This window comes from Magallana gigas, chromosome 5 (assembly GCF_963853765.1).
Source record: "Magallana gigas chromosome 5, xbMagGiga1.1, whole genome shotgun sequence".
In the NCBI taxonomy this organism is placed as follows: Eukaryota; Metazoa; Mollusca; class Bivalvia; order Ostreida; family Ostreidae; genus Magallana; species Magallana gigas.
The window spans coordinates 54710146-54730096 of record NC_088857.1 but is presented as its reverse complement, the minus strand read 5'-3'; the positions used below and the strand labels follow the sequence as shown (position 1 = coordinate 54730096).

Here is a 19951-nt window from a genome sequence, read left to right as displayed (position 1 = left end):
CTAAATTGTACCGACTGATAAATGCATGACGTCAACGTGTTCGGTCCCGGAAAAGGGTTAGTTCACAGCATCTAGTACTTAGTATCTTATGATTTAACAAGTTTCTATTCTACAGTTCCTATAAGAAGTTGAGAAATAACATAGAGATAACACCAGCACTAAAATAATTCCAAACACACATCGTCGTCACTGAGATGTGACAGCAGGACTTTAGTAATGTCACTCTTAACATTTTATAAAACACATAACTCCAACAAATCAGTTTGTTTGTAAAGGTCTGATAAAAGAAGAAGAAAAACACATGTCTGACTTTAAGCGATGTTTATTTCTTAAATAACAACTTTGTATATTTGATCCCCACCATATCTAAGTTGGATTTCTAGTCAGTACTTTCCCCAACATACTGAGCTCTTCCATCAGTATAAGCACTTTTACCAGTAAATTATACATGGAAAACAAGATGTAAACGAGGCACCTCTCTGCTTTGCAGAGCCTCCATGTGAGTATTATCAATGAGATTGGAGGATCTACCCGACAGATTTTAAAATTTTCAGCCTTGTTTTAAATTCAATAGAAAAATAGTCTTAGCAAGTCAGAGAGACTATCTCAGGGGAAGACACATCTCTGAGCAATAGTTTTAATTTACAATCTTTCTCAAAATATGTTCAATGATGTACATGTATACATAACTAACACATTTCTCATACAAATAAAATATTGTTAAAACAGTCACATGTAAGTTTTCATACATTATAATATATACATATATCATACACAACTAAATCCATTTAATCCCATTTTTGCTGAACATCGTCCAATGAAGAGAATAGTTACAGAGATGGTATAACTTTGAGCTATACATGATAAGACAACAAATGCTAATACCTTTCAACATAGCTTTCTAAATATGTAAATCAAAGTACTGACATGTAAGTACTAAAACTCATTGCGGAATGTGTTACAAACGGCAGGAGCATTACACTCAATAGTAATATAATACTAGTATGATTTGTATCATAGAATAACAGAACTGGTAATGGCAATGGCTACATGTACCTGTAATAAATCACAGCAGGTAAAAACAATGTGGTACTGCACGGCCAATAATTAAAATTAAAAAAATATGTGTTTGATAATTACTGAGCCTGCAAGTTGACCACACCCTGTAGGACCCAAGCTTATGTTGTGGTCAAGTTGAATTAGCATATAATTGTGAAAGGGTTGTCTTCATGTTTGATCTATGTGTCTAAAACAGGACAAAACTTTAAGTTTGTAAATCCACACAATGTCATGTGTTTATAAGTAAAATATTGCTTTCATGATTAAGTCACAGAAGTTCAACAACATGGGAGTTTTCTGTTTTAATTAAAAAAAACCTTTATGTAAAAGAAAACCCACAACACTGTTTGTTGATAATTTAAACAAATAAAACAGAGATACAGATTTAATTTACATGGGCCCTAATTAGTCTCTTTTGGCTAAAACATTTTTTATGCATATGTATTACATCTAAGAGTATCACAACTTGTAAACACACAAATACCCAGAACAAAAATTTCAAAATGAGATTTGTTCAACTTAATATCTCAAATAAGACTCAAGAAATGATAAGACAATGAAGATAATGGTTTGTTTTCTCGCTCTGGTCGATCACAGACATAAAAAATGGTGCCAATAACATAAAAGTCCCCCTCTTCTCCAAACTAATTGACTCAAACTACATGCATCCGATTTTTATGAAACTGATTAGGCATATAAACCACAACTGAGAAGGATAATCATTAGATTCCTTTACTAGTATGCCTGAACCAGAATAATTTTTTACCTTTACCACAGTTGGACATTTACACACCTGATATGTATCAATTGAGATCGGGGCAGAGATCAGGAGAGGGGGAGTGGCTCACTCGTTCATCTAAAATAATAACCTTCTGTCACAAACAGACAGAGGAGCACTATCATGAGGAGGACTATGGGCACCATTAGAATGTCTGGCGTGATCAGCCAGAGCAGCCACCGTCAAACCGTGACCATGCGGAGGGTGGGGAGGGGCGGGGAGTCCTTGGGGGGAGGGGACCCCCTCCGCCGCCGGCAGTACTTCTTATAGCATGCCTCAATCTAAAAACAAACAGAAAGTTGTGATTATGTGGCTATCAAGTATAATTCACACTTGCTGCAAAGTCAATCCTCCAGGTTTTAAATGAAATACAAAAAAAAAATATATCGGGTATGATGAATTAAGTTAGATTAATTAAATAAGATTTAAAATTATTTGTCTTTCGTACTTAAATAAATTAAGCATGCTTTACTGATGTAAATTACACTATCATTTATTTAGAAAATATCATAATAAACAAAATTGATCGATGCAGTATTAGATATATCTTTTCTCAGAAAAAGCAAAGACAATTGGTGTTTGGGTAATGGGTGTTCCTGCAATAACTTACTTGATCAGAGAAATAAGATGAGACAATTAATAGTACAAGTAATATGATAGAGATGTGGGTCAGAAGCTTCATCCAATCCCTGTACGCCTTCCACTCTCGCAGCTCATCCACATGGATAAAACGATTCCGATATTCTAGAGGAAGCTCAAACTGAGAGCGAAGCGGAAAAACAGACTCATAAAAGTCGTGAAGTATGGCTTTTACCTGTAAAAGGAAAAAACAATTTGATGAACAGCATTTACTATCAAAATTCACACTTATCATGAATTAAGATCAATTTTACAAATAAATCATGCTTCATTCCAGTAATTTGTTTCTCTGATATAAGAGTCAGTATAACTTAAAATCAATTTCGTTGCATTAACAACTAAGATTACAACATGACATCAAATCTCAAATCTAAATAAAATTGCTAATTTTTTTTAGACAACACTGTTGCAAATTGATGAAATTCAAGCAACCCATCCTTATTGCGCCTTTATCATAATGATTAACTCTATATGTAAATTTTTATAAAAAATGTAGAAGTGTCTACATCAGTTGAAAGCAGTGATATCATTTGGGTGATAATTAACAAATGCTTTCGGATGCATGAAATACTTACAGTTTTTGCATCTTCACTTTCATGATCAATGTTGTCATTAAGGCAAATGAATTTCCTGGAAATTTAAATAACACAGTGTCATCAATGATAAAATGAATTAAAAGTTCTTACTGAAAAGCTTAAAGCTAATCACTGAGTTTCTTATCATGTTTAATGAAATTACCCATTGGATTTGGTGTAAAGCATATCTTTGGAATTCCCACATATTTAGGATATTCAAATCACTAGTGAGTCCGGGTCTAATTTGTTCCGCCCTACATTTTTATGCAAATGAAATTTTTTACATGAATTTTTACTGATATAATTATTTTCTTAAGATGAAAAAATCAGACATTTACCACATTGTTTGTTCAGAGGGTCATCTCAAAGTTAATTTGGGTCTTAAAAAATTTTTTTTTGTTTGCCCAATTTCAAAGATTTGTCTGATAATTTTATTGGCTATTTTTTATTTGACAAAGGCAGACATATGATCTATAGAGTATTATAAAAACACTTCGACATCACTAAGTAATAAAAATAAGATATAACATCACATATTAAGGGTCAAAATATAAAATATATGGTCATTGTCTTAAGTACATGTATTAACCTATATTTACTAGGCAGGTAAGAAAACATGACAGATTAGGATAAGATAGAAATTTTAAGGTATAAATCACATTTGAAGACAAGGCAAGAAGTTTAAAAAAAATGTAAATAAAAGCATTAAATCATGATTTTTTGAAGTACCGGTATACAATCTCATAACTGCAGCGATGTGTGCATACAAATTTTCATAACATGCTAACGCGCGTTACTCAATTTGTATGCACACACCGCTGCGGTTATGAGACTGTATACTTCAAAAAATCAGAATTTAATGCTATAATATAATATCAATTTTGCGCCTCACACAAGCTTTTTTTGACAAATTTTGTTGCATATCTGTAGTTGAAACCATAACACCATGGCATCAACCAATCAAAAAGATGATGTCACAACGCAAAGAAAATGCTGCGCAATAGCGAGCGTACTTGAACTGTTCTCTGCCTCATTAAGTTGGAAAAATATATGCCACTGTTTGAGGCCCTTTGACTACAATGCTCACCTGAGCAACAATTCCCAACTGTTCTATAAGTCTCACTTGTTTTGATTTAATTTCTTAGTCAATTATCTATAAACAGAATTGAGGTACTTCCTTTGTGATTTAGATCTGAGCTTAATTAAGTCATTTATTCATCTGAGGGTAGTTACTTTAGGTTTTCACATGAACTATCCAAAAGAAACTAGAGGTACTGTGAGCAAGCTCACAATTGATACCCCCCGCTAAGAAAAATTTAATATTTAAACATTTTGAATTATTGGTATACTGAGCCGGATTTTTTCCATGTTTTTTTTTCCACACATTTTTTTTTTCCAAAAAAAAAAAATTCATTGGGGCAGGCCATTTTCAAAGATACGGGGATGAGAGTCTAAAAATAGTTTTATATGGCCTGATACAGGCAAGCTTTGTGTCAAATTTTAGCTTCTAATATTTCCATTAATACAAGACATGACACAGACAGAATTTAGCATTTTTGAAACAATGACCTTGAACTTCCTCAAATGACCTTGGGTCAAGGTCATGACACACCCTTAGGTCATAAGCAATCTTTGTGTGAAGTAAAAACTTCCAATGTTTCCCCATAAGAAAGATATGGACCGGACACAAATTTTGCATTTATTCTGCCAGTGACCTTGACCTTTCCCAAATGACCTTGGGTCAAGGTCATGACACACCCTTAGGTCATAAGCAATCTTTGTGTGAAGTAAGAACATTTAATGCTTCTCTTTAAGGAAGATATAGACCAAACACAAATTTTGCATTTTTTCTGCCAGTGATCTTGACCTTGCCCGAATGACCTTGGGTCAAGGTCATGACACACCCTTAGGTCATAAGCAATCATTGTGTGTAGTAAAAACTTCCAATGTTTCCCCATAAGAAAGATATGGACCGGACACAAATTTTGCATTTATTCTGCCAGTGACCTTGACCTTTCCCAAATGACCTTGGGTCAAGGTCATGACACACCCTTAGGTCATAAGCAATCTTTGTGTGAAGTAAGAACATTTAATGCTTCTCTTTAAGGAAGATATAGACCAAACACAAATTTTGCATTTTTTCTGCCAGTGATCTTGACCTTGCCCGAATGACCTTGGGTCAAGGTCATGACACACCCTTAGGTCATAAGCAATCATTGTGTGTAGTAAAAACTTCCAATGTTTCCCCGTAAGAAAGATATGGACAGGACACAAATTTTGCATTTTTTCTGCCAGTGACCTTGACCTTTCCCAAATGACCTTTGGTCAAGGTCATGACACACCCTTAGGTCATAAGCAATCTTTGTGTGAGGTAAGAACTTTCAATGTTTCTCCATAAGAAAGATATGGACCGGACACGATTGCACAGACAGACGGACGGACAGACGGACAGATGGACGGACAGACGGACGGACAGACGGACAAGGTGATTCCTATATACCCCCCCAAACTTTGTTTGTGGGGGGTATAATAAGATACCTATGAGGGATGTTAGAAAAGCTCGCGAACAAGTTTGGTTGTGAACCAACTATTCACATGATACCAGCGAAACTTTTCAAATTTAAACTTGGAGTATTTTCTAGTAAATATGTAAATATTTCTTTGTTTTTTTCAAATGCACCATAAAAATATACAGCATATTATTATGATAAGATATGTTTCACGAAGCATGTCCATTTTTTAATTTTATTTTTTTTATTCTGTACGCATTTTTCTTATTCAAGTAAATGCACCATTTAAGAGGATAAAAATTTATGATATTTCAGGTGATGTAACAATAACTTATAAATGTCATGAAAGTTTCAATTAAATTTAAGAATTTCTTACCATTTTATTGCCAAATATTGATGCCCAACACTTAAAAATCAAGTCAAATACATTAAATGGAGATCTTGGAGCACCAGGCTTTTTAATGATAGCCTGGTGCTCCATGATCTCCATTTAGTTTGTGTGCAAGTAGGAAAATCTCTGATTGAGACCAAAATGTTCTTAGATGCTGCTGAAGATGGCCCCCATGTGTCTAGGACAATGGTTTACCAATGGCATCATAATGATAAAGGTGGAAGGACTGATATTTTTTATGACAAACCGGACTGTAACAAACCCTCCATACAGCCTGGATCTGGCATCTATGGATTTTGTTTTTTTCCTTATTTTACCGGTAAGCTAAAACTGTGTGGACAGAGATTTTTCAACCTACAGTATGCCACAAAAGACATTAATTACACAAAAACTTAACAAATCATGGTAATATAAATGGGTTAAAAAAATAAAAAGTGAGTGGAACTGATAGGTGTTTACTTAGGAAAAAGAGTGACAGGTTTGCATTCCAGTTGTTTGACGCCACACAACCTCATGGAAATATAATTTAATTCTGGTTGTAACGCGCTTTCTGATTGGCTAAAAAATTATTTTATATCGTATAAAGAATGTTGCCTACGTCATAGTAGGAATAACGTCAAAACGTATCAATACGCCTGACGTTACGTTTAAATTTTGTACAATTTTACGTCATTTTAAAGGTCAAATGACCGTTTTCATCTACAATGCAGAGTAAAAAATTAAATTATAAGCAATGAATTCAATATTTACTAGTTTTATACGATATAAAATGGTTTGAAACAGTTTACGCTTTTTTATAAACTGCTTCGCGGTTTATAAAGCGTAAACTGCCCCAAACCATTTTATATCGTATAAAACAAATAAATATTGAATTCATTCCTTAAATGAAATAGTGCTCCATAAATCCAATTCATATGCTAAGTAAAAATCGCTGCATATTATGAAAAATTATTAAATAATCTGATTTTTTGCATACTTATTTTGAATTGACAGTCATTTGATAAAACATATGTCATCCTTCAAAGTAAAAAGTAATTTTTCCATGAATTACAGTGTCCGCAAACTTTTATAACAGCCCTCATATTTGGAGTTTTTAAATTATTTATCTAACAGACTTGAGACACTTACTTTTGGTTTGTGTGCAAATTTATTTAACAGAACTAAGGCACTTACTTTGGATTTTTTCGTACATCATCCAGCTGTCCCACCACTGTGGAGCCATTTGTTTTAATCATCTTGAATGCTATTTCACTGTCTTCATCTGTTATATATCTGTTTTGATAAACAAATTATCGATAAATACAATAAAATAAGACAAATATCTGTTTTTAAACCAAATTCTAAATGCTGAAATGGATATGGATTTGTACAGTTTGATGATGTTCCATCATTTTAACTTTTTAATACATGTAGTTGAAAATCCAGAGAAAAGAATGTGCCATAGATATCACAAAAATAACATGTAGTATATCAACATTCCATTATTTCTGTATAATTCATAATTAGAAAATAGGATCTCGTAGACAGGTAAATAACATTGTTTCTACAAATTGCAACCTGACTACTGTGATATTGGTTAGTATGATTAGCTGAAATGGTGACAAGTTTGTCCTAGACTGACAAGTGTTAATCTTGACATTCTCACAAAAATGAAATTTAGTACATAAAGTTTTTGCAGACTGTAGTGATTTAAAACATGCCTTTGGCTGTTTCTCTTTTGATATCAAATGAAGATTGGTAGAGAACACATATAAACAAAAGGCAATCAAAGTACTGAAGTACTGACGGGAGTGGATTTTATCGATTATTATTTATTTTAAAATCAACGATATGTTATTTTGCTTGGCAAGTAGTTTATGTTATTTTGCTTGGCAAGTAGTTTATGTTATTTTGCTTGGCAAGTAGTTTATGTTATTTTGCTTGGCAAGTAGTTTATAATCTGTACTTGAATTACGCACACTTTTATAATATGAATTCTCGGACTTTCGGGTAATCGAAATATTTCAAAAATTGTAATGGATCCATGCAATAATAAACTCTAGTCTCGTTCAACCAGATGCTCAGCTTTCTCCGTTAATCTCCGAAAGCAAGAGGTACTCTCTGCCAACACCAGGTCGCGTGATAGCTTGATGATGAGACCTCTAAATACATGTATAGACTGACTCTCTGCTTGTCGGAGATTTACGGAGACAGTCTATGGTTGAACGAGACTATATTGAACTCTGGTGTAGGAATACATATGACTGCAAAAAATATCTAAATTGTTCGTACTATTTAAAATCTGACTATTTTTAAGGTATTCATAAATAAGTTTCATTAAAAAAAAATGCTTCAGCAAACATTACATCGAATTTATCAATTTTCAAGAACTAAGTCTTGTCAGTGGTGATGATTTGAGTTTAGGTCCAAACACTGTTTCAGTTTTGGTTTGCCAGAGTAACTGCATAGGAGAGTTGATTAAAAATCAACTCCCAAAAACCACAATATAGTCAATCATCTGACCAAAGATAGATCTCAAAGCTAAGGGATCATTTTTTGACTATTCACTGTTTTATCTTAATTTTTAAAAACACTTCAGGTTCTTTATCTGTTCTTCATCTTTAAACAATAAATCTGTTCTTCATAAATTTTGCATAAATTAAATAAGAAGTTTTATGATGGATCTTCATTCACGACATTTTGTTGGTCTACCCGATAGCACTGACCCAAAGACTTTGTTGTGTTATTTAAAGGGCTAAAGCTCTAAGAGCCAAAATCAGATTTCAAATCCCACAATTGAAAAGTAATACAAAGAAACATTACCCCACTCATTTTTTAATTAATATATCAACACTGCAAAATGAATTCAAATTTTCCATATAAAAACCAAATCTATTATACTAACAAGCAATTTACCTGTATTTGTTGACTGGAGGAAAATGTTTCTTTATTTTGTCCTTGACCCCTTGACATTGAGTGAATAGAGACCATTTGACTTGAGGCTGTAAGTATAAATAGACCTTGACATTGAGTGAATAGAGACCATGTGACTTGAGGCTGTAAGTATAAATAGACCTTGACATTGAGTGAATAGAGACCATGTGACTTGAGGCTGTAAGTATAAATAGATAAACATACAGGGGACGAATTCATTACTGCTTGTAAAAAAATTAGAAATATACAGGGGGACAAAGTCAGCACTGCTTATGAACAAATTCAAATGAAGATATAGGGGACAAATTCATTACTGCTTGTGAACAAATTCTATGAACATACAGAGGACAAATTCACCTCCTCTAATGAATAGTACATTTTCTTTCTCAGCAGTTGATATATTCCCTACCATTCTCTTGTCGTAGTAGTCCTCGGGCTCCTGCCCTCGGGGTACCTCTGTACTGACATTTGGAGAGAGACTGCAGTTGATGAACACCTCTTCAAGATTAGTCAGCATCTGAAAAAAGCACAGAGGGAGTCAAGAGGAGCAACTCTGTCTTATAGAGAGGTACAAACCTGGTACTGGTACATTAAATGATTGAATGATCCATGCAGATGAAACAACTCAAATATTTAGACCACAGCATTTATGATAAACAGACTAACGGAGTAAGTAACGAGTTCACAGCATTAATTAACAATCCACAGACAAATGGAAAACCTTAAATAACGAGTCAATGACTTTCACAATTCATAAAGAGAAGCAACTCTCACCTGTAGATCCAGGGGCAGGTCATTCATCCTGGTGGCCAGGGTCCTGATTTCTCTGTCTGACAGAACCCTGTAAAATATTTAATACAATATAAAAGTCATCAGTGCACAAAACATGTTTAATGATTCAAAAGTTACTTTCATTTAAGAAAATTCACTTTTCACTAATATATAACCAATAAGCTGACAAGATTTAATAAGCATCATTTTTCAGTCTTCTGGATTTCTTTTACTAAATTTATTTTCAAACACATTCTCATTCATAATTAGCGGAGCCTCAAACTTCAAAGTTCCCACCAAGTTTTTATAAGACGCTTCTATTCAATGATCTCATCATTTTCTTGGTTTCTGTAAAGCTTTGGTTTATTTGAATCATATTTCCCCCTGATTATACATGTACTCCATCATTAACCACCTACCCCGAGTGATCTGTGTCGAGTTCTTCAAATATCTCCTCTGCCGTCCTGTTCCTAGTGACGCCCATTAAATAGTAGAAGTAGGAAAAGGCAAACTGCATGTCGTTCCTGCTGCGTATCTTGTTTGATGAAGTCACCTCAAACTCGGCAGGAAACCTGAAGATAATTCAAAGCAAACGTCCAATATTTATTGTAGCAGTCTTGTTTGTTAAACTGTTGTAAATTCTTTGCATTAAATTGGTAATGGCATATTTTACTGCTTTGAAACAGTACAGTATGTTTATTAGTAGAGACATTTTTTTTCTAATTTGATCTCAACTTGTATACATTATTTATTCAATTATATTTATTGTGGCCAAAAATGCAATAATTTCATAAAATACATGGGTACCATCAACAAATTTCATTTATAAAGTTTGCAGGGTAAATAACATTTTCAGGATGAAAAAAATACTTTGGGCTGAAGATCGGAGATCCTTAATCAGATTCAACTTTGTGTTTCAAAGCAGTGAGGTAGCAGAATCAAAACCTTTGAAAGATCTAGACCTCAGAAGTCTTTAGTACTTAAACAAATTAAAATTCAGTGCATTATAAAGTCAAAGTCAATAGGAGTGACTTGACTTTGGTATTAAAAATACAAAACAATTCATATGAGAACCTCCATTCACCTCTCATGAAGTTCATTCATGATGTCCTTGTCGACCATGTGTGGCATGTGACCAGGGACCTTCCGAGCCGTGTATCCGAATGCCTTGTTATACAGCCGGTTAACGTGGCGCAAGGAGTCTCCAAATGTGTCAAGGAGCTGACGACCTCTGAACTCTAACACAGTGTACTCTTCCTTGGTCTGCTGATTTTCTTTTTCCTTAAAAGTACACATAAATGTACCGGTACATCAATGACACTTAGGAATATCTCAAGATGCATGATTGACTTGTACTTGAGTTTTTTCTGACAATCAAGCGGTTTGAAGCAATGAATACATATAAACTGTACATGCTGGACAACCTAAAGTTGAATTTCATGGACCTGCTAGTACCTCTTTTAATTTCTTGAATACGCCTAGTCGTTCCCAGGGGAGATTCCTCTCTGGCTCACTCCCTGCCCTGATGACATTGTCAAGGTCAACGTCTACCAGACTGAGAGTGTTCTCCTTTCTGATTGGCTGATTCTGCATCCTGATGACAGACAGCAGGCCCCGCCCCTGGAACACCTCCTGATGATTTTCTTGGAGGTATTTTTGGTACCTGTCCCACAAGGAAGCTTGTTTAATGTGGAACCCTTTTTCAGTTAATTCCCCTAAAATAAGATTTTTTGTTATTAAAATATTACTAAAACTTCAAATTAAATTATGACTTTCGTAAATAGTACCAGTACTACATTAGTCAAATAAACAACGTCTCTTAACAGTTCTATTTTTGGCCTTTTAAAGGCTATAACAGTTTTGGATTCAAGTAATGTACTTGTATGAATGAACTCTTGAACATACCACTTTCAAACTGCTGTTGAATTGATTTTAATTCTTCCTTGAATTCTTCGGGTAAAGTCTCTGAACTAAGGTTGACAGATTGAGGCATTGTGGGATACTTGTATACTTTGGCTGGTTTTTGGGGACCTCTAAAATTACAAGTAAATGTATTTTATCAAAACATGGCATGATTCTATAAAATCATCCCAACAGGCAATTTCTTGATCATGCTGAGAAATGGATGAAAAACAGTCTAAGCTCTTTGGTTTTTGGACTAGAACTAACCTCTTGTGTTTTGGGATGTCGTAGATGTAGGGTTTCTCTGTGGTGGTCACATTACTCTGTGTGGTATTACTGACCCCCAGGGAAAGCTTAGATGGCTTCTGTTTCGTGTCTGTCAGTAGGGTGAAGCTGTACTGTAAGGTACAGAAATATTTAAAACAATACACCTTCTACTCCTCAAACCAAAAACTGTTGTAATAACATACCCAAACACTGAAATGTACGTACGTTGAATGAGTTACTGTCGTTACCAGTGTGACCTTTTAACTGGAAATAAATGGCTGTTTTGTTGTGGTCGGCGTACAGGAGGACCGTGATGACCTTAAACTTGTTAGCCACTGATGCCAGACGGACAACCTCTGACTTGTTGTGGGTCGCAGATGATATGGAACCCTCAGAACCAGTCAAGTCTGTCAGGTTTAGAAAGACAATTGTCTCCCCTGGAAAATATTACAAGTTGACCATACTCGTATTTGAATGTAAGCAAATTTTTTTAACAAGCTTTAGGATATATGTTCATACATTTAAAATCCTCTTACATTCACACATATTGATTATTGACTCACCTGGTGGGACTTTATAGTAGGTAGAGTTCCTGTATATCTTGATCTCATACAGATCTCTGTAATTATTCACTCCACAATCTCCAACATCATATCCACAGTTGTGTACATTGCAAGACTGAAGATAAAACAAAAACACACGTACAGCACATCCCTAAAAAGTTGGAGAGTTATGATCCAAGAGTTGCGTTCCCTTAAGTTTTCTTATATGTTGATGCTTAGCTATTAGTTTGAGATACTTAAAGATAGTTTCAAAATAATTTCAATTATAACAAATCTAAGATAACTTGAGAAGATAATGAACTGTTGAACAATATTGTATGATATTTATGTAATATTTTAAATCACATTTTGAGTTTTAAGTACACAAAGCAGGAACAGGTAACCATAAAAGTGGACAAAGTTCACAATACATGTGCAACGTTTTAGAGGGTAACCATTGTTTATTACATTATTTATAGTGTTTACAGGTGTGTAAGTCGTACTCACAGTGTCACAGTATCGGTCAGCCAGCCAGGAGGTGGCACAGCCTTTGTTACAGTACTCTGTCAAAGGAAACAAGGGTTCATAAAATGATAGGATGAGAGAGAGAGAGAGAGAGAGAGAGAGAGAGAGAGAGATCATCAAAACCCTGGTCAGACAAGAGATGAGCTACATTTTGTAATTCAAAATCCTTACTTTAACTTTAAAAGCTTTTGTCATTAAATATGTAACTTCTTGAAAGGTGAAATACTCAGTCCACTTATACTCACTGACTTCACTCTCTGAGTTGTACCCATACCCTGGCCACTGAGCCCCACCCCCACCAGACTGGGCAGCTTCACCTGGACACACAAAAAAAAACATCAGTTATTACTCAGGAACATGTATTATCATTACATACCTGTACAAACCCACTGTCACCAAAATGTTCATATTGCTCAACTCAGTCCTCAACTCATATCCTTCATAGAAAAGTGCATAAATTTAAAGTCAAAACTCAGACTTAAGGTCAAGTATTGACTTAAGGAAAGTTGGTGATGGCAGGGTCTTTTTTCATGCACTAGATTCATTGACTGTTACCTATAGCAGATTATTAAATTCATGAATTAAATGGAATAAAAAATATAAAACTGTATTTCTGCTACCATATTTAAAACTTTGTAAACTGAGTTGAAAGTATTTTTCATAGATATCTGTTAATGTAAAAAATCTTCACAATACACTCGGTGACAATTTGATTACTGTGGAATCATCATTGTTCGTGGGGGACCAATGTTCCAGGCTTTTGTGGGTAACCCTTGCCCAAGAATTTACATCCCCACGATTGTATATGCATGTACAAGCATTTGTTTAATATCTATTAAAATTTCAACTTTCTACCAACGACATTATGTCCCCATTAACCAGGAAAAATTTGGCTAGCTACCAAACATTGACCCCCACGAAAGAAAAAGGTTCCACAGTACTTGACAGGTAGAAAGCCCACCTGTACAGTCGCCGCCGTCGTACTCGCACTCCGAGTTGTTACACGCCTTGTCACAGTATCCGTCATTGATCCAGGTGGACGGACAGCCTTCCTGACAGCTGGGTACGGGCCACGTCAGGTAGACCCGCTGCCCCGTGGCCTGGGTGTAGAAATCCTCGGGCCACACCTCCCTACCAAACATAACGTCGTCGTTCATATAAATGAACTTCTTGGACAGTCCTGGGATCCGATGGATGTTGGCCTCTATGGCCGGAGAACTGAAAGTCGGAAGGTGGGTCTTGTTTGGGAAAATTTCCTGTCAATTTACAATCAAATGTATATTGTACTCTTTGTTCACATATAATGGCTTATATATTCAGCTACAATACATGAATTATAATTTGTTATACAAGTTGTTGTTTAAGATCACAGAGAGTGTTAACTTAAAGAATGAATGATATATATGCATACCTCATGAGTCACAATAGAAACCCTGGGGTTTTCCAAATCTAACCAATGAGGAATCTGTCCGTTGGTCACAATAAAGACATGTCTCACCCAGGGGGCAAACTTCTCCACCGATCTCAAGGAATATCTCAGCTCATCATTGTCTTCAAATCTACTGCTCGAGATATCCTCATCTCGGCTAAACTACAAGTATTTATCAGACATTGTTATGAATGCAAACTACATTGTGCAAAATACAGATATTTAAAAGTAGATGTACATCTCCATCTTACAGGGAATATTCTCTTACAGAAATGAATTATATTTGGAAAATACAACTTTTTGTATAAACCATTTTAACTACTAGTAGGAAACATGATGTACATATGCAGGCTATGTTGTATTTAAAGTGTTTTTTAACTAAAGCTCCCATAAAAAATAAACAATATCTTGGATCACCTATTTTCCATTAGGTATAAATTCTACATAGTGTATAGGTCACCTAACAGGGTTTGACCTTTGACCTTGGCACACTTACATCCCTGAGGTCCCACACCAGGTTGGCAGCGTTCAGCGTGGGCTGTTTACCATCAATGGAAATGTTCCGGACCTGGAAATACAAACAAAGGACTCTGTTTTATCATCAAGCTTATTTCAAGAATAATGTCTAAAGAATTTGGGAATGAACTTACAGTAACTAGAGTATCAAAGGCCTTCTTGTTTGGTACGTATAAAACAGCCAGCCCAGATTCTGTGTCATAGGTGATCTACAAAACATAGCATGTCTCATGCTAAAGTCTGGAGTGCATCTATTAAGAGATAGTAAAATCAACTGATACTGCTGGCAATCAGAATAAGGGAATATATTCACCTTCTCAATGCCCTCCCTGGTATTTTCTGGCAGTTTTTCTTTGAGTTCGTGTTCGGAGTATTTGGAGGGGAACCCAGCCATGATGATTGTGTCAGATAGGAGGATGCTGCTGTGTACCGTCCAATCGCTGGTCTATGACAAAAAATAAAAAGCTCTGTGAAGACACTCAAACATTAGAATGAAATCCCTATGACCATGTCTGCGACAGAGTAAAAAAACCTCTGTAGAGACACACAAGCTTAAGACAAAGTCTCCTGATACCACATCTATGATACTCATAAATTCAACACTATTAATTAATGATTTTCTAAAATAATGATTAATATGATCAATCTATGAGGTTAACAAACCAACTTACAAAAAATCCCTGGGCCATGGAGAAATTTTGCTTTCCAATGAAAAGTGTCTGATTTCTCAGGGAGAGAACTGAAAATACAAACAGAATAAATGATAAATGATCCCTAACAGAGACGACTAGCCCGAAAATGACAAATGGAATAAACTGTAAAAAACTAAGAAAAATAATCATTCATAAATGCACATAACATTTAGTGATGTGCTTCAATTAGCAGCAGCTATGATCCACCAAAAATGCTGAATAGAATACAGAGCCAAATTAAATAAAAATTTACAGTGTTGGGCATCAGTATGATATCAGGGTATAATATCACATGTACAACATACTTCTGTCAAAGGAGAGAGAGAGAGAGAGAAAGAGACCTTGCTGTTTGTGTGGGAACTCCACCACAGTGTAGTTGATGCTGGAGGTGGTGCTGGATTGGACAGTGAATGTCCGTGTGGCCTCTGAGAACTCCGACCTAATTCTGCCCAGATCTTCCAGAGTGGTTCCCTCGGGTATGACCGGGTCCAAAACCAACAGGCTCGTGGCCAGACAGTTTGTGAATACACACTTCTCATCCCTGTAACAACACCATCATTTAATGTTGTTTATCAGTATTTATCATGATCATTTCTTTCTGGCATTTTGTTCTATAAAGCTTTGAAGTTCCATAACCTTTTGGACTCTGTATCACAGGCACTTGTTTCTGAGAAAAAAATTTACCCTATAGTATAATAATAATACGTGTTATTATTATACTATAGGGTAAATTTTTTTCTCAGAAACAAGTGCCTGTGCTCTGTGTATATGTATTTTTATGATCAACATAAAAAAATGCATCAAAACTACTACATGCTCCAACACCTATGTATATGTTCTTCCCTATATAGAAAGCCAAGATTATGGTAACACCGATACAGATTGTCATCTTGCAAAAAAAAAAACCCCTCTAGCAATAGAAATTTAATTTACTCATAGTTTTCACATACTTATCTGTAACACCAGACCTAGATAAAAAAAAAACCATGAAACAAAGGTACGTGTATCGTTAACAAAGTAGGAATAAATCAAATAGAAAATAACCCAGAGTCTTCATGAAAAAAAAAACGGTTTTATAACAGACATTGGGGTTAAGGTTAGGTCCTGTTTAACCTTGAAAGGACAATGTACCTGAAGGTCAAACACAATAGGAATATCTGTATGGTGCTGTAGAGTTTTTTCAGTAAATATATTTCTTAATTTATTATTCATGCATTAATCCAAATAATGTAGTACTTATTAAGAACAATCTTATCACCAATCTTTAAAATAAATATCTTCTATAAACATATCTATACTGACTTTTCAGACAGGGTTTTAGCAAAGGGGGAAGGGGGTACATGTATTACCAGGTGTTAATCAAATCCATCACGTGTTTTTTATGGAGGTACATGTATAATGAATATAAAGAATCTAGGAAACTAAAAGGAGGGCCACAACTTAAACTCAATATAACGGTACATGTAGGCAGGTTTATCACAGTAAAAGTCTTTTTGTAAAATCATTATCACCGAAGGCTTTTTACCCTGGTCTGATGAAAATTGCTCAATCAAATGCAGTTTACCTTTCACTAAACCACAAATCTCTATTACTTACTTGGTGATGTTCAGTTCTTTCTCCATGCCCATTTTGAATGCCCTTAATTCACTGAGGAGTCTAGTGTCCGTACCATTTACCCAGGTGTACACAACGTCAATGGGCAGTGGTGTACACAGCCTGTCAAGGTCAGAGGGTCAAAAATGTACATAATGTCACTTAGAGAGAATTACTAGTTCATAATGTCACAATCAGATGATGTTACTAATTATATTGACACTCAGAGGGTCTAACTTGTACAAGATGACATAGAGAAAATCATAAGGACATACAGCAAGAAAGATCAAAGTATCACTTTTACAAGAAAGAATTGTGCCAGTTTGTCTAAGATCTGAATGACTTCCTTTTTGGAATATGTACATAATCCATGTAATAATGAATGATTACACAAAAAAATACTTAAACACAGTGCTACATATTCAAATATTGTTTTTTGCTATTGACTTCATGAAATCAAAAATACCCAATAATTTCATTAAAAATTATCAAAGATTTTAATGATTAATTTCTACATGAAAAGCTTATACCGGTTACTAAACATTCTGTGCATTGATAATTACTCAATAAATCAACAGAGCATGTGAGAAATGAAACATATATTATGCATTTAATAAACTAGGTTAGCACTTCAGGTTATGATCTCAAACTGAATGGCCAATAACCTGTGACAAATGACCTTGATGTTATTTAAGAATGACCTGTGAACTATTCATCTGCAGTTTAAATTTCCAACTGACCTGGTGCGATATGACCTGCCAGCAATGTTATCACTGTAGGAGTTGAAAACCGCAGCATATTTTTCATGGCTCCACTCTAGAACAGTCTGAAAAAGAGATTATATTTCTTATTGATGCACAAAGAAATTTTATTATTAAAATTTGAATTTCATTTGTTCGAAAAGAGAAAATTTTTAAATGAAATTGTCAAATCTATTTTTTATTCCTTAAAAATAAATCAATTTTGTTTTATACAACAATTGACTAGCAAGTTCTACAACTGACATCAAAATCTCTCACTGGCATAGATGTTAGCACAAGGGGTTCATTAATGTGGGAGGAAACTAAAATGCCCAGAGAAAATTTATGTGTCCAAGTGGGCAACCACCATACCCTTTCATATACATGTACTACCACTGTCGATCATAAAGATCAAATTTGGGTTGCAGCCATGAAAAGACATTGTCCACTACACTACTTGGACACCTTTTTTTATTATCATATTATTATATTAGTATTTACAGACTTCAATGTTTCTGATTTCCTATTACAGAAATGGGATGATTCTTTGTTATTTTAGTAATTCATAGTGATACAAAAACAGCAGATATTATACTATCAAATACTGCCAAACTGAAAAGATCATACACTAAATTTTCATAAAATTTTCACCTGTGGATTCTCATCTCATTATTCTTAATTTTATCTAATGCACTTCTCTTTAAATTTATTTTCCATTACATACTGTATAGCAAGTAGCTATCAATAGGAGGAAATGGGCTTTATCATTTACAATATAAATACAGCAACGGTTCTTTGGTTTATTAATAACACCAACAGCTGTGGCCACCAAATGCTACCATGAGTTAATATTTCATTCACTGTAAATGTGTGTTCTTTTCTTTTTCATTTGATTAAAAATAGGTTTGATCGGTTTTGGAATGTGTGTCACGAACGAAACAGCTGCATTGCCAACATGGGTCTTTATGTATATCAATTGATCAAGACATGGGGATTCCATCCAGTTACACTAATGGGTACATGATTCCACATTCAGTTCAATCCTTCGTACAAATAGAAGGTAATTGAGACAGATGCCCCATACAGTAATTCTGACTTTAAAAGGAATTTAGATAAAAGAAAATCTTAAGAAATATATGATAGATTTTAACCAAGTTAATTCTTTTCTTATTCATGTTATTAAAATGTAAAGTCAGGAACTAAAAATTTTAATTTCTTCAAGAGCAAGTTTTACTGTACAGTTCTAAATAACATTTTTAAAAATAAACTAAACCAGAAGATATTGGAAAAAACATTATATCAATGCACGTTGCAGAAAAACGAAATATATTGAAATTCTCACAAGCACCTACTAGATCTTCATGTCTGACTCATAATGACATTTGTAGTCAGACACTTATAAGTTATATGATTATTATACATTAGACATATAGGGTTCAGATTTTCTTACAGAAGCAAGTGCTTATCAGTGGGGCTACAGGCTGCCCTATAGATGAATCCTAAATGATTTAATAGTCATTAATTATACCTGCTTGTATTCAATTGGATCATGACTGTAATAGTACAATCAATGTACAAGGGGCATACGTTCTATCATTTTGTGTGCTTAAACACTTACACAAAGAACTTAGAAGTCCAGATACATGTTCATACATCTTTTTTACCTATGTACAAGGTGTATATATATACATGCTACATGTACTGATGATGGTACAGTACATGTGCTAGACTCCTAGAAATTATGGTTTTAAAAAGGTTAATATTTATCACATTTATCATATGACAGTGTGAAATGCAGAATTTTAGAAATAAATAAATTCTGAAATCGATTCAATTCGGAAATCTTCTAAATATAACGCCCCGCCCACGTTGGAAAATTAAAAACAAAGACTTTCTCACCTCTCCAAAATGAAGAGCTGCAACAATCAGAATGACAGCGGCCGCAATAACCATAAAAATTCCATATTTGTGTGATAAGACATCGTATACCCTTTTTTGTATTACTTTTCTTAAGTTTTTCAGCATAATAAAACTCGTGATCACTCGAGTGACTTTTTCATGGGAGCTGCCATCTTTGATTTGCAAAGCATTGTGGGATACTCAAAATTA

At 34.6% G+C, this 19951-nt stretch overlaps 1 protein-coding gene across 4 annotated transcripts; it reads right to left on the bottom strand.

Moving 5' to 3' along the window:
• Window positions 1-306: 306 nt before the first annotated feature.
• LOC105336164 (N-acetylglucosamine-1-phosphotransferase subunits alpha/beta) lies at window positions 307-19934 on the bottom strand. Of its 4 annotated transcripts, XM_066083625.1 has the most exons (28): window positions 19742-19934; window positions 17843-17928; window positions 17106-17225; window positions 16460-16477; window positions 15851-16050; window positions 15489-15556; window positions 15131-15262; window positions 14952-15026; window positions 14798-14869; window positions 14284-14463; window positions 13834-14128; window positions 13118-13189; window positions 12855-12910; window positions 12369-12483; window positions 12031-12242; window positions 11806-11936; window positions 11542-11669; window positions 11092-11351; window positions 10721-10917; window positions 10056-10208; window positions 9640-9706; window positions 9275-9382; window positions 8952-8988; window positions 8848-8896; window positions 7126-7224; window positions 3052-3106; window positions 2448-2651; window positions 307-2118 (listed from the first exon to the last, which is right to left on the bottom strand). In XM_066083625.1, exons 1-28 carry the CDS (start codon window positions 19865-19867, stop codon window positions 2020-2022), a joined length of 3414 nt encoding a protein of 1137 aa, XP_065939697.1. In that variant the 5' UTR covers window positions 19868-19934; the 3' UTR covers window positions 307-2019. The 4 variants fall into 4 exon arrangements, 3 of the variants coding, with proteins under 3 accessions (XP_065939697.1, XP_065939698.1, XP_065939699.1); XM_066083626.1 differs by lacking the exon at window positions 8952-8988 and having other exon boundaries at window positions 8848-8933; XM_066083627.1 differs by lacking the exon at window positions 16460-16477.
• Window positions 19935-19951: the final 17 nt, after the last annotated feature.